The following is a 15608-nucleotide window of genomic DNA, read 5'->3' as shown; positions in this document are numbered from 1 at the left end:
AGATTTTGATGGATTTTAAGAAATTAAATCTAAGACACCGGTATAAATTATTTCTTAGAAATGCCACTATTTACTGTCTCTGAGAAACAACCAAGGAAAATGCTGACACTAAGACTTAGGTTGTCTTGTCATGTGGAGCTTTTAGATTTTGATAGCATTTTGATATTTTATCCATAATATTAAAAAATATTTTCTCCTACTAATTTTTTCATTTGTTTTTTTTCAGCTCCTTGTGGCTATAATGTAACTGCTCAGAATGGTACAGTTTATTCCCCAGGATTTCCAGATGAATACCCGAATTCCAAAGACTGTACTTGGTTAATTATTGTACCTCCAGGCCATGGGATTTATATCAACTTTACCTTACTCCAAACTGAACCTGTGAATGACTACATTGCAGTTTGGTATGCAATTTTTTAAAATAGAAGTGATTTTTTTTTCTGATTGACTTATCACATCTCACTATTCCAAGCTACAGCTTTTCTTAGTATTGCTCTTTAGGTTGTCATATGTGCTGAAGAATAGCATAAAACAAGTTGTAAGGTTATATGGAAAAATATTATTTATCACAATCTGATCTCTTTATTAATATTGTTCCAAAAATTCTTTGAAACTCAAACTCAGTTATCAATCAGCTCATTTGACCTCTCTCCTTTGAGTTGAGGTCATGTTAGGTCGAAGTGATGTAATAATCTGCACTGTGTTCAACTGTGTGTTCCATGAACATATGAGGCAATACATATTAGTTGTAGCAAAACTTTCTAACATCTTTAGACATTAACTAATTTAGGTATTAAGTAAGATTTTCTTAAATTTTCTTACCATGTCAATATGGCTGATAGGCATACTCTTTAACAGGCCTTGTACTTCCATTTCTTTAAACTTCATATTGTATGTTCCCTTTTTCTGACCTTATATTTCTTGCTACCCAAACCTGTCTCAGCTTGTGACCTTGGCTGAAGGAAGAGGTCTCAGGGCAGTCTAAATTCTTGTGTAAGAACAGCAGGCATAGACAATGCTGAATATGGTAGACATCTTCTCATCTCTGTCTGGTCCTTACCTCACTTAAGATGCAAAGTGACTTATTTCTCATATATGCTACAGAGAGTTTGGCAAAAGGAAAGTTTGCACAGAAAATAGGATTTAAATAATTCATATGAGTCAGCTGCTCCCATCTCACAATTCCTATACCTAGTGGTGAATTTTTTTTACACAATTTATAGAGATGCATGACTGTTTCTGAACTGCCATTGGGCTGCCTCTAGTATTTTCATTACCTATAAAACCAAGCCTAAAATGCATCATAGATTATCCTCTTTGGCATCTTTGGGATTAATTTAAAAGACAAGAGTAACTTGAATATTTCCACAACTCTGTATCAGTCATGAGTTGAAGACTTGAAGGATGTGGGTCAAAAATGTTAGAAATATGATAACGTTACAAGAATTTTCTAGTTTGGTTTTTTTTTTTGGGGGGGGGAGTGGAGCTTTGGCTGATGCGTACATGAGAATTTTTGATGAGAACACACATTGCAATTTCAGTTAACCATGAAATCTTACAAAACTCCTGATCTCTCAAAAAATATAATCCTTTTAAGATGGAAAGATTATTCTGTGTTACTAGAAATAAAAAGAAAACAAACTAATTTAAAATCATTAAAATAATTTTTGTTACAAAAATTTAACCTGCTCTCCAGAAAAAAAGAGACTGTTAATTTAAATCTTAGGAACGGTGATTTTTCAGCTAACTTTTTTATGTTTCATTTCCTAGGGATGGTCCTGACCATAATTCGCCTCAGCTAGGAGTTTTCAGTGGGAACACAGCTCTGGAAACAGCTTATAGTTCCACCAATCAAGTCCTCCTCAAATTTCACAGTGATTTTTCAACAGGAGGATTCTTTGTCCTCAATTTTCATGGTTGGTTTCCTATGTAGAGTTAACACCTATTTACCATGGTCAATTAGTGATTTTTGAAAATATTTCTTAACTTTGTGATTTACTGATTTACCAGGATTCAAGGACTTGCTATTTTTTTTCTAAATAACAGTAAAAACTAGTTTTTAAAATCACACAATTAATAATCTTAAGAATATTAATTTGTAGCTTTGAATAAACTGTTTCCTATCCTTAATGTTAATTGTCACTATCTAATATTAATCTTTTACCTTTTTAATTACTTTGGCCTATATATTAGTTAGCATTTAACATTCTCTAATAAAATTGTTCTCCAGCTGACCATGCCTAGGGCTTATGGTCAGAGAGATTTCTAGGATGCTTGGGTAGGACTGAACAATAGCTCAAAGACTGATATCTAGCAAAATACTTTGTTCAAAGTTACATTCAAGGTTACAGGTTGAGCAAATTAGGCATCTAAATGCTGAATTTCAGTTCTAGTTCTAAGTTACCCAAATTATATATATTCAGTGGGAGATTGTTGGGCATCTGGACTGTTTTTCAAAAAGATAGAGTGAATTGATTCACAAGGGCAGGACGAAATGCCACAGAAACAGAGTACCTGAAGATACCTGTTTGCAAAGGGAAGTCCTTACAGAATTGTTACTCAGAGTCTGAAATAGTTTTCTTTTCTGTGTTTTTCTCCTAAAAGAAAGTCATGATGCATGGTCACCTAAAGCACTTACCTGAGAAGCAAAAACTAAAGTGTATAGGACTGTCAAGTTGTCCAGGAAATTAGTTCAATGGAGAGGAGAGTTTTTCTTTAGTGTGTGTGCTCTAATCACAAACTTAAATTTTGTAGGCATGCTACTTCATTTGGATTTTTTTAATCCAGAAATGGCTTTTTCAGCTAGTGGTCACTTTCCTTATGAGATTGCTCACAATTTATTATAAGAAACAAATGTGAAGAGTAGAGATTTTGAGTTACATTTTAAGGGACCTTAATGATCATTTAGTTCCAAACCCCTTCCATGGGTAGGAACATCTCCCACTAGACCAGGTTTCTCAAAACCTTATCCAGGCTGGACTAGTACACTTCCAGGGAACCACAGTTCCTCTAGGCAGTCTGTTCCAGTGCCTCACCACCCTCATGTGATGTCATGACATTTAACTTGGAAAAAGTTGTAACTGAAATTGTGAGGTTTTCAGTGGAGCTCTGGTAATTTGGGAAGTATGAGTGTGAAATGAATTTTCTGTAAAATAGTCCTTAACACATCATTTTTGGTTTTTTTCACTTAAATTTACAGCTTATCAGCTGAGGAAGTGCCAACCTCCACCCACAGTTCCACATGCAGATTTGTTTACAGAAGATGATGATTTTGAAATAGGTAAACAAATGGTATTTCTTTTTCTTTCTTCTGTTTTCACTTGAATTCTAAATAAACTAAGCTATTAATAAATTTCATCTTCCATCTGAGATTTTGATATACTTCTGTTTGAAGGATTTTGGGGGTTTAACTTTTTTTTGTCAATAATTTTTCCAGGAGATTTTGTGAAGTACAGGTGCCATCCTGGTTTCACCCTTGTTGGACAAGATATATTAACCTGCAAACTGAATGCACAGTTGCAGTTTGAAGGATCCTCTCCATCTTGTGAAGGTAAATATATGCTTATGTGGTCTGTATATCATTAGTGTGCATCCTACAGAAAGCATCAAATTTTTAGGCACTACCTTTTCCTTAAATTAAAAGAAAATTTTCCATTTATTTCTCTAATATTTAAGAGATGCACACATTGTCATATATTGGTCTTTAAGGATATTGCACAGGCACATACATGCTTTAGAATCAAAAGAAAAGTGGTTTTAAATATTTAACTCCACCATTAATGAAACACTGATTTCTAAAAATCATTTAATATATTTTATATTGCTTCTTATAAAACCAAAGATTTCTTTTAACTCTTGAAGAATTTTAAAAATATGAATTTAAATTAAGCTTTCAAAATGTAATGAGAATCTATCCTCTATGCTTTCAAAAATATGGTGACATAGTATTTCAAACAAGGAATTAAAAAATATGAATAATTTTTAGATGTGTATTCATACACAATTTGTTCATCTTGGAAATGTGTACTCAGTCCTCCAAATTTTGTTTTTCAACAGCTGTTGTTTGTTTTTGTCTTTATTTTGGTTGGTTTTTAAATATTGGATGAAAAAAAGATTTTGAAATTATGAAAAGTGATCAAGAAAGCATTTGTAGAATTTTGTCCTGAAGTAACTCAACATTTTCTTTGGAAAATAAAAGTTAGTGATGAGATGCCATCATTAAAATTTTAAGGAATTAAAAAAGTTAACAGAAGGTCTAATGTTCATAGCATATTATCCAGGCTTAGTTTTGGTCTGTAGTAGGTAATTAGAGCATCTTCTACAGCATGAGGTAAAAACATCCATGTGCTCAACAGGCAGTGCTGGAAGCACAGCAATCATTGTGATGCTTTATTAAGAGCTGTTTGCACATCTTCTTTCCTGTTGCCCTTGTTCTCTATTTCCATGATTTAAAAATTAATGAAGAATTCAATAGTACAAGCTGTATTATTTTATTAGTGTCATAATATATTTAATGCACCTATAAGAAATTTATTCACATGACCACCCATACCCAAGTGGGGGGTTTTACCTCCCTTTTCTTAACTCGTTCATACAATTAGCTTGGATCTGTAACAGATTCAGAGTCAGGGACTCCATGTCTTTGTTTTGAGTGGAAGAGTTATTATTCACTTCAAGACCCTCACCATAAAATAAAGTAATGATAAAATTGTGTATTTCTATATCTTTCTTGATCAGATAACTCAATACTTATTAATTTTTAGGGGTTTTTTCTTCAATCAATGTATTTATCTGATCCAATTATATTTTAATAAGATGATTATACTGCACATCCAGACTTCAGTTTTCAGTTGACAGTAACAGCAGTAACTTAACTCTTGACTATGTCAATTAGTGTCAATGAAAACTGAAAACCTAAAGTAAACTGAACAGTTATCATAAAATCTACAGAGATATTAGGAGCCTCTGAAAATGATTAGCCATGTATAAAAAACAGATTATTTCCAACAGGTCTTGCAGATGCTGTGCAAACTCATGGCTTTCTCTGACCGTATTGATGTTTCTTTGCAGCCGTTTCAGACATTGTTAACTGTGGTGGGTTGACCCTGGCTGGATTTCAGGTGACCACTAAAGCCACACTGTCACTCCTTTCCTCAGCTGGACAAGGGAGACAAAATATAATGACAAGCTCTTGAGACAAGATAAAAAGAGAGATCAGTCAGCAATTATTGCCATGGGTAAAACAGACTCAACTTGGGGAAAATTAATTGAGTTTATTAACAATCAAATCAGAGTTAAAATAAGAATTAAATCAAATTAAATAAAAAAAAATCAAATTAAGAAAATAAAATCAAATCTTAAAAACACCTTCCCCCCACTTCTCTTCTCTTCCTAGGCTCAGCTTCACTCCAGATTTTCAGTACCTCCTCCCTGGCAGAAGCACAATGGAGCAGGGAATGGAGATTGTGGTCAATTCACATTGTGTCTGCTGGTTCTTTCTTCTTAGGGGGACTACTCAAACTCTTCCTCTGCTCTAGCATAGGTGCCCTTTCATAGCAAAAAATCCTCCATAAACTTCTCCAGTGTGAGTCCTTCCCATAGGCTGCAGTTCTCCATGAACTGCTCCAGTGTGGGTCCCTTCCATGGGGCGCAGTCCTTCAGGAACAGACTGCTCCAGTGTGGGTCCCCTGTGGGATCACAAGTCATGCTAGAAAACCTGCTCCAGCATGGGTTCCTCTCTCCATGGGGAACATGTATTGCCAGGAGTTTGCTCTAGGGCAGCTTCGCATGGGATCACAGCCTCCTTCAAGCATCCACTTTCTCCAGCCTGGAGTCCTACACAGGCTGCAGATGGTATCTGCAGCATTTCCAAAGAGGAATGAAGCTTGTGAAGGGTCTAGAGGACAAGTCTTATGAGGAATGGCTGAGGGAACTGGTGCTTAGCCTGGAAAAAAGGAGGATGAGTATTGCTTTCTACCTTAAAGGAGTAGTGAGTTTGGGATCAGTCTCTTCTCCCAGGTGACAAGTAATAGGACAAGAGAAAATACCTGAAGTTGCACCATAGAAGTTTAAATTGGATATCAGGAAAAATATCTTCACCGAAAGGCTTGCAAAGGGTAGGAATGGGTTGCTTAGAGAAGTGGATGACTCACCATCTTCACAGCTATTTAAAAGATGTGTTGATGTGGCACTTGATATGGTTTAGTGGTGGACTTAGTGTTAGACGAATAGTGGTCTCAAGGATTTTAGAGATCTTTTCTAACCAAAAAAATCCTATGATTCTATGATTCTGTAAGCTCTACTGTGGACCTTCATGGGCTGCAGGGACACAGCCTGCCTCTCTGTGGTCTTCATCACAAGCAGCAGAGGAATCTCTGCTCCAGCACCTCGCCCTCCTTGGTATATGCAGAATTGTTTCGCTCACATATTCTTACTCCTCTCTTGTGCCTGCTGCTGTGTGGGGGTTTTTTTCCCTTCTTAAATGTGGTATCACATAGACACTGCCACTGTAGCTGATAGGCTTGACCTTGGCCAGTGGCAAGTTCATCTTGGGAACCGGTTGGTACCTGTGTCCATTAAACACAGGGGAAGCTCCTGGCAGCTTCTCCCAGAAGCCACCCCTGCAAGCCTCTCACTACCAAAACCCTTTCATACAAACCCAATGCACAGATGAATACTAGCAGCTCTGTATTTCCCTCACTTTGTGGATTTTGTGAATTTCTTCCCTTTCTTGTATTTGTTATTTATTGTTATTCCAAAATACCCCATAAACTAAAGTTACTAGAATTTTGTTATTCTATAAGTTGTTTCTAACTGATTTTTAGGAACATCTTTAGTACACGATGGGTTTTGGTTGTTTGTTTTTTTTTTCATTTAGAAGATTAAATAATACAGTTCTGTCTGAGAAGAATACCACCTGTTAATGTTTTTCAGTCATGTATTCTTTTCATGTGAAGGTAGCAAAACTTTGTTGGAAGGAGGACATCAAAAGAGCTAATCTGATAAAAAAAAAAAGTGCCATCTGAGTGATTCAGAGACAGAAGACAATACTATTGGAGACATTAGAGTAAAGATTCTGACACAGTTATTTTGGACAGAAATAAGAGCGGATTTTTTTTAGATAAATTTTAATGCAACTGATTTCCTTTCTTCAGACAAGTTGTATCTTTAAATAAATGCAATTTTCCTTTCTGAAAAATAGAATTACTTGAGTGTATGTCTATTCCAACCTCTCCAGTATTACAATGGAGATAAATGTTGAATTTAACTCCTATTTAATGCTGAAACCCTGCCTTATATTTATGAAGATTTCTTCTGGATCATATGAAATATTTGTAGATAATTTAAAAGTTGTGGTTTTAATGATCATCTTTATGGTGTTTACTTATAGATAAATATTTGAAAGTACTCATGATGCATTCTGAAAACCTAAATATCTTAGGGGAGGAAACATGTATTTCTGAATCAGATCAAAAATTCCATATACTACACAATATACCCAGTGTTCCATCTCTAGCACTGGCCAGTAATGATTTTCTAGTGAAGAACAGAAGATTGTTGCAAGCATGCAGTTAATTAAGGCCTCAATTCAACTGTAGCTAAGCCACTCTTAGGCTAGCAATGTTCTTTATATTTTAAATCCCATAAGGCTGTTTCTTCAGCGGAATTATTCAGTCCTATTTTGAACCCATGTATATGCATTAAATCCACAAAATATAAATAGTGCAAGCAGTTGCACAATTTATTTATGTAATATGTGAAGTCATTTCTCTGTCTGCTTTGAACTCAACACCTACTGTTTTCACTTCATGTCCTCCAGTTCTTATGGAGAAAAAAAACAGTAATAAGTTTTTCTCTATTCACCATATTTATGGAAATATTCTACAGACTAGAGGATATTTCATACCTTTAATCATTCTTGTCATCCTTCTCAATACTCTTTCCAGTTCTATTCTATTTCTTTTCTGATGATACAATATGGAACTGCACTTATACAATACCATTTGATCCTGATAGACTTGAATAAAATCGCTACATTCTATGCAATTTACATATTTTATTTCAAACTAATTTTTGGATTACCTTCTTGTATTTCTGCATTTTATCCATAATTTACAATTTTTTACATAGTCTTTGTTTAAATCAACTTCACATTTTTTAAAGATACCAGAAAACTTTCCATTTTCCTAAGCTATGCCACTATGTTTTAGTAGGCAATAAATATATTATCTGATAGAAGGCCAAGTCCTAGGATACTATATACAAGTCTGATGACATATCTGACAGGCAAGAAAAATGAGTCTCCATGACCACTTCTACACCATTCTGAACGAATGACCACCAGAGCAGCTGTAATCACACCACACTGCAGCTTTCTTACAGCTCCCTTTCCCTTCCTGTCTGGTCTATCCGAGGAGGGTTTTTCTCGAAATGCTTGATGCTGTGATAACTTGCCAGGTGTTTTCTAATGTGCAGAGCCTCAGACACCTTACAGAACATTCTGTCAACGTGCATGAGTTTATGTTTGCTAGTAGTTGAACATTCATGATTTCTGTTTATACACTTGAAGCACCTGCTCTCATCCTACCCTTATATCCTCTTGCGACAAATTCCTTGCATTTTGTAATTGCTGTTAGGGAAATGTAGAGATGTAAATTAAAGCATGATGAACATTGTGACAGCAAGAAGTATTCCCATATTGGTCACAAAAATTGACATATTAGTAAAATAGATGGTGGACATTCAGTATAAGGTGAAGGTCTCTAATATAATCTTTAAACTGCTCAAAACACTAAAGTCAGAGAGATGGTGTGATACTATTGTCCTATTGTGGTGATAATATTTATGAATGAAAAGCAAAATCAAAGATGAAGACAACGGAAGTACTTTTGGATGGTCAGGCCTTCCCCCAAAAACGTGAAACAGATTCCTCCAAAATCCAGGTAAAGTAATCTGTATCTCAAAACTAGGATATGATGAGAGTGTTATGCTGCAGAATTACTCTTCTCATGACACCGCCCTACTACATACAGTTACGTGACTGTGTAGCATAAAGATAGGTAGTATTTCCTGTTGTTCTTCTGTAAATATTGCCCCTATGTCTGAATCTGTGCAAACTAACAAATTACAGTACTCGAAATTTAAGTGTGCAACAATATTGTTAAAAATGAATGCAAAAGAGATTACTTATGTCCTACAATGTGCCTAATATTATTTTTTGATTTTTTAAAAGTTTTTTATCCTGTTATCACTCCAAAGTATTTTATAATAGCCGCTTCTAAAATTCATGGAATATACTTATATAATAAATATTTTCAATGTATAAATATACTTATAAATAATATACTTATAAATATAGGCTTATAAATATATAAATAAATATATAAATAAATATATAAATAAATAAAAAACAAGAGTGTCCAGAAAGTATCAAATCCAGCAGTGTGCCCAAGTGGTCAAGAACGCTAGTGGCATCCTGGCCTGTTTCAGGAATGATGTGGCCAGCAGGACCATGGAAATGATCCTTCCCCTGTACTCAGTGCTGGTGAGGCCACACCTGGAGTGCTGTGTCCAGTTCTGGGCCTCTCAATTCAGGAAGGATTTTGAGGTGCTGGAGCAGGTTCAGAGGAAAGCAACGAGGCTGGTGAAGGGACTAGAACACAAGTCCTGTGAGGAGAGGCTGAGGGAGCTGAGGTTGTTTAGCCTGGGGAAGAGAAGGCTCAGGGGTGACCTCACAACTCTCTTAAAATACCTCAAAGGAGGTTGTAGCCCAGTGGAGGTTGGTCTCTTTTCCCAGGCAGCTATCAGTAAGACAAGAGGGCATGATCTCAAGCTCTGTCACGGGGGAGAGCTTGGGTTGGATATTAGGAAGAATAAATATAGAATAAATATAGAATAAACAAAATAAATAGAATAAACAAAATAAATTTTATCCAACTGGATTGGATAAAAACCCAGTTGGGGTTGGATATTAGGAAGAAATTCTTTACACAGAGGGTAAGTCAGGCATTGGAAGGGGCTGCCCAGGGAGGTGGTGGATTCTCCATCCCTGGAGATATTTAAGAAGAGACTGGATGTGGCACTTAGTGCCAAAGTCTAGTAACTGTGGTGGTAGTGGATCAACAGTTGGGCCTGATGATCTCAGAGGTCCTTTCCAACCCATCTGATTCTATTCTATGATTCTATGATTCTATGCTATGATTTTATGAAATATAATACTGAAGAATACAATGTTAACATGTTAATCAATTGACAAATAAAAGAAACAGTATCAACAGGGTAATATTGTGGTGGGTTGACCTTGGCTGGATGTCAGGTGCTCACCAAGCCACTCTATCACTCCCCTCCTCAGCAAGAAGAGGGAAGAAAATACAAGGGATAAAGATAAGGCAGTTTACTAAAGCAAAAATGAAAGTTCACATGCACAAGCAAAGGAATAAACAAAATATTTTATTCTCTACTTCCCATCAGCAAGTGATGTCCAGACACTTCTCAGGAAGCAGGACTTCAGCATGTGTATCTGTTTTAAATAATGAACGTCCCACCCCTCCTCCTCTTTCCTTTTAGCTTTTATTGCTGAGCAGATGTCATATCATATGGAATATCCCTTTGGTGAATTTGGTTCAGCTGTACTGCCTATGCCTACTTCCAAGATCTTGCCCAGCCCCAGCCTACTGGGGGGATGTGGGTCGCAATGTTGGAGAGACAGGGATGATGCTGTGCCAGCCCTGCTCAGCAGTAGCCAAAACTCTGGTGTGTTAACAACACCTTGCTAATTACCGATACAAAGGACAGCAGTGTGAGGGCTGATAAGGGGGAAACTAACTCCATCTCAGCTAGACCAACACAAATATATTTGCCTCAACCAAAGCACCTCGTATTTAGGATACTCTATTTTTTAAATACCATGCTAAAGGCAAGAGCTAATATTATAGAACAAAAAGGTCAAAATTGCAGGTTTTTGTTTTTACCTGTTGTGTATATGCTACGAAGAAAATAATACTGTGGAGTTTATTCAAATTATAGGTATTAGTTATTCATATTATTAAAAAATGGATGTGTGTTTTGTTTCACAAAGCAAGGTGAAGCAGTCTCACTGTCTCATATCTCAGTTTTATGTCTTTAACCATATGAGTCTTGTAAAATATTCAAGTACAGCTTTCACAGAGAGATTGTTATGTAATCAGCAGCTAAGTTATACTGGGGGGGAGTTGGTGAGTAATTCCTTATGGTACAGGAAAAGCCAGCAAAAGCTGCCAAGATGAACACTTCAATTTGCCACATAACCCTGTGGTACAGCCAGCTTCCCAAACTGCAGAGGAGCAAGACACTGTCTGCCTTCCTGTATCCCTGAACTACTCCAGAAGTGCTGCACTCATAAGTCCCTATGGTTTGTCTCCTGTGAATGGCTGAGATTGGAAGGGACCTCTTGTCTAATAACTCAGCCATAGGAAGTGAATCTTAAAGACTTAAAGGTATAGCTCATTGGTCATTTCTTCTCTAGCACAAGAGAGATACTAAGCGATTTAGAGGTTAGAAGGATATAAGGTTTTCCATTTTACTGGATTTGCTCTAGAAATATGCTGGGTTTGTATCAGTACTGCAGAGGAATATTCCATATCCCCTTTCATCCTGTCCATCACTGTTTGTGCTGATTTGTATTAGAAAGGTGCATTTTTTCTTTTTTTTCGTATGAACAGTACTTCTTTCTTTTGGGAATTGTTTTGCTAGTAAGGTTCTGAAGTCCAATAAGTGAATACAATAGAATATATATGGAGGAAAGAGTTCCTACAGCAATCCTTCATTGATCTCTGTCTTATGTCATGTACATGTGGTTATTTGCTCGAGGAAATTCTCTGACTTTTTAGCTGTTGATTTTTAATATTTACCCACCGAAGAAATGTTCTTAAATACAAAGCAGCTTCATACTTTTGCTCAGTTATGAGAGAAGTGCATGAGGAAACATCTGCAAAGGCACATCCTCCTGTGATGAATAAATTGGTTTCAGATTCCTTCTTAAGATTTGGCTGTGACAAATGAGAAAGCTAGGAGCAGTCTTTCTGTGTTATTGAAAACTTTTACCTGCTTTTGAAAAAAATATATTTTTTGTTGTTATTTTTTCAAATCTAGAAAAGAAGCTGTTTTCTTGTCCCTTTTCCTCACTTTTTGTCTCTGGTATCCTTTACAAGAAAAAGTAAGTGAGCCAAGAGCAAAGCAGTTGAAATAAAAAGGCAGGAAAAGTAATTTCTTTGGGTTTTTTATCTGTCCCCCCTACTCCTCCCAGTTTCCTGGTCTTTTTGCAGACCATTCTTACCAGTTCTCATCTGTAGCGTTGCCACAGGTTTCTGAGATGCTCATAGTCTAAGGGCCTGTGCTATCAGAGTGTGATTGTCATTCTTCCTGTTATATGACATTTCTTTTTCCCGAAGGAAACTAACATTTTTCACTTTGAGTTGGTGACTTTCCTCTGTGTTTTCACTGCATTTCGTTCCCTGACTCATTTCTTTAAGATGCTTGCAGAGAATTTCTTGAGTTAATGAATAATATCTCAACACTTTGTGACAGTGTTCTGGGGATCACTGTAAACTAATCTCAGACTTTTCAAAATGTAATTTTGAATCTTATTCTTACTTGACAGTCCTATATTTAAGATTCTGAAAACTTCAGGTAATGGAGTAAGCAAACATGCAGCCTGTTCTTAAGAAGATACTTATAACATCTCTTTGGAAACAATACCTGTGAGAATTTAGCTGAAAGACCATCCATACAAAGGCTGCGATTATAGCCTTTTAAATTAACCCAACTGTAAACTTCTCTGGAATAAGATGTACCATCAGGCTTTCCATTTTTTGAGATCACCAGGCTTTAGTCTTGTCTTTACTGTATGTGTATAACACTCAGATTTTGTTTGCAAACCTCAAATCTGAATGACTACTAAATAATTGGTTTCATGAGTAATTTGGTCAGTGGTCATTTCCTTAACTCCCTAGGAAGCTGAGGAAAATCAAGCAACAAAAGCTATTTGTATCCTTACCTTCTGTGATGGTAGTTTTTAGATATGGCATGTTTACAAAAAACACTCCAGAGGTACTTGCTACAGTCCCATTTCCCAATCCAAATGACATACACTTTGCACCTGCTTTTTTGTCATATTTGGATGATTGTAGCTGTTTCCTAAAGCATAGTCTCTCCAGAGAGGTGATAGTTTTCCTGTGTTGAAAAGAATCTCTGTCTTGCTGTGAAAAAGTCTGACAGCATTACTGATTTCTCCAGGATACTACTAATTCACGACTTTGAAGACCAGCTCTTAATCCTCAAGTTGCTCCAGCAGACTTTAACATTTAAAATAAAAAGTTTTACCAGGACTTTTACCTCACCTGTTTTGATCACACCGGCATATGTGGATCCCTTGACTGGAAACCCTTTGGGCTCTAACGTATTTCTGGATTAATGTTTTACTATAATTAGTATCTTGTTTCCTAATACAAGGTTTATAAAAGCAGTTCTGTTTCTCTGTGTGCTATAGGGAACTGTGTTGTTCCTTCCATTTAGAATATGTTTTTAACATCTTTTCATTTGGAAACTGAAGCTGAAGCATGCATTTCATGGAATGGAAGCACTTTATTTCATTGCTGTTCTTGTTGTTCTTCTTTTTGTGTCCTTTTTAGCACAATGTCCAGCGAATGAAATCCGTACAGAATCATCAGGAGTGATCCTCAGTCCAGGTTATCCAGGCACCTATCCCAACTCTCAGACATGTTCTTGGACTATAAAGGTTGAGCCAGGATATAATATCTCCATTTTTGTAGAAATGTTTCAAAGTGAAAAGCAATTTGATGAGCTGGAGGTATTTGATGGTAAGAGAGATTTAAATTCTATCTAATCACAAAGACCAAATATTCTGTTGACTGGGCCTTGATAACCAGTTGTTTGTTTCATAATGCAGTGACACATCTAAAACTTAAAAAATAGTTCAGTATTTCTGTTACTTTTGCCTTAAATCTAAATCTGTTAGCCAATTAAATTTTTTATAGATGTATTCAAGATAAAGTTTTTTAATTTTCTTAGGTATTGTCAGAGGAGGAGCAGTATCAGCTGCAGCATTCCTATGAAAGTCACATAGTTTTCTGTTTCCTGGGAAATGTATTGAGGTGCCTAAAAGGAGAAATTAACATGCTGGTTTGTAAGGGTTCATTCCTACTGAGGAAGTATTTTGGGCTTATAATTCCATTTGTCCAAATTAAAAAATTAATTGAGTCTAAATACTCAAATTTGAGTTCAAAAACTGTCTTTCTCCATAGAATAGCAGACCAGTGCTGTTCACTGATTGAATATGCCACTGTTAGATTTTTTTAACATCTTTTTTGAGGCAAAGAGTAGAGAAATGAAAAAACCCCAATTTCTAGTGCTACTCACAGTATCACCCCTCAAAGGGCCCTACTTGATTATTATTTTCTCCTGAATTCTGAGCTTATTGTCACTTGATGTGTTCTCATTGATTGATTAAGATAATTAGTTTCTAATTGTTCTTAAATATATTTTTATTCATTTGGAAACCATTATCATATCTTTGCTCATTAACCAAGAATATATGATAACTATGATAGAAACAATTAATATTCAGTATTGGAGTTTCAGAGCATGAAAAATATGAAAAGCGCATATCTTTTTTGGTATCTTGCTCCAAGTATTTCTCTTAAATAATAAGTTTTTAATGTCTAAAATTATCAATTGGTTTTTCGCTTTTTGGTAACAAAATTCTGAAAAAACCCACAACATTTTTAATTATTTTAAAAATGCCACTTCATTAGCATAATATTTCTTCATAATATGTATGTTGGTCCATGCCAGGTTAGTGCAGAAAAAAGTCTGCAAAAAATTCATTAAGACTAGCTTTTCCTCTACTCTATTTTATAATTAATCAAGAAAATATATAGCATACCTGGAAATTTTTTAGTGGCCTGATCACTTTGTTTTCATTTGAAAAATAGTGTTGAAACTGCTTAATTTGCCTGATGCATTCTTTTGTTTGCTTTCTTATGAATTTAAGTGTAATGAAACCACATTATCAATTACAGATCTGAGAGGAGAATTTAGTTCCTATGTTTTTAAGCATTTTCATTTCATGACATGAAATGATATTCTTACAAATTCATCTCTTCTGCAGCTTTACAGAAGTAATTTTTTCTACCACCTACCAGCAACTTTAAGTGAGGAAGATAATGGCATATTTAAAACCTCTCAATTACAATGCATGTAGAGATTCCTGAGCTACTCTCAACAAGTTGATATTCAAATATGCCACATTGCAGTGCCTTGCAGAGATACTTGCTTGTTTCCCTGTGGACATATTAGCAATGTGCTTTGCTGGACTAATTAGTTCTACATCTCAGCACAATGAGCTTGTTGGGGCAGAAGGCAATGCTGATGTGGCCATACTGCTTCCACTGATGGCTATTACTCAGACTAGCTCGTTCATACCTAGCTTAGGCATTTCCCTGTATTGCTGCACTTTGCAACAAATATCCTATTGTGGGATCTTGTGTGGTCCAGAACAGTGTACATTTATCTAGGTTTGTAGAACTGCACTGATCTACCTACAGATCTAC

The 15608-nt window shown here is 35.8% G+C and overlaps 1 protein-coding gene across 1 annotated transcript in view; it reads left to right on the top strand.

Moving 5' to 3' along the window:
* LOC114064379 (CUB and sushi domain-containing protein 1) overlaps positions 1-15608 on the top strand; it is a gene marked incomplete at both ends in the record, with an annotated part of 349288 nt that overhangs the window by 283757 nt on the left and 49923 nt on the right. Inside the window, 5 exons of the mRNA XM_027897375.1 lie at positions 227-404; positions 1771-1916; positions 3200-3280; positions 3437-3550; positions 13668-13856. Coding sequence (XP_027753176.1) covers positions 227-404; positions 1771-1916; positions 3200-3280; positions 3437-3550; positions 13668-13856 — 708 coding nt within the window. The remainder of the gene's footprint in view (positions 1-226; positions 405-1770; positions 1917-3199; positions 3281-3436; positions 3551-13667; positions 13857-15608) is intronic.

Source organism: Empidonax traillii, unplaced genomic scaffold (genome assembly GCF_003031625.1).
Source record: "Empidonax traillii isolate 1590-97213 ecotype Southwest subspecies unplaced genomic scaffold, ASM303162v1 scaffold539:size425684, whole genome shotgun sequence".
Classification (NCBI taxonomy): Eukaryota; Metazoa; Chordata; class Aves; order Passeriformes; family Tyrannidae; genus Empidonax; species Empidonax traillii.
The sequence above is the reverse complement of the archived record's forward strand: the minus strand, read 5'-3'. Positions and strand labels throughout refer to the sequence as shown.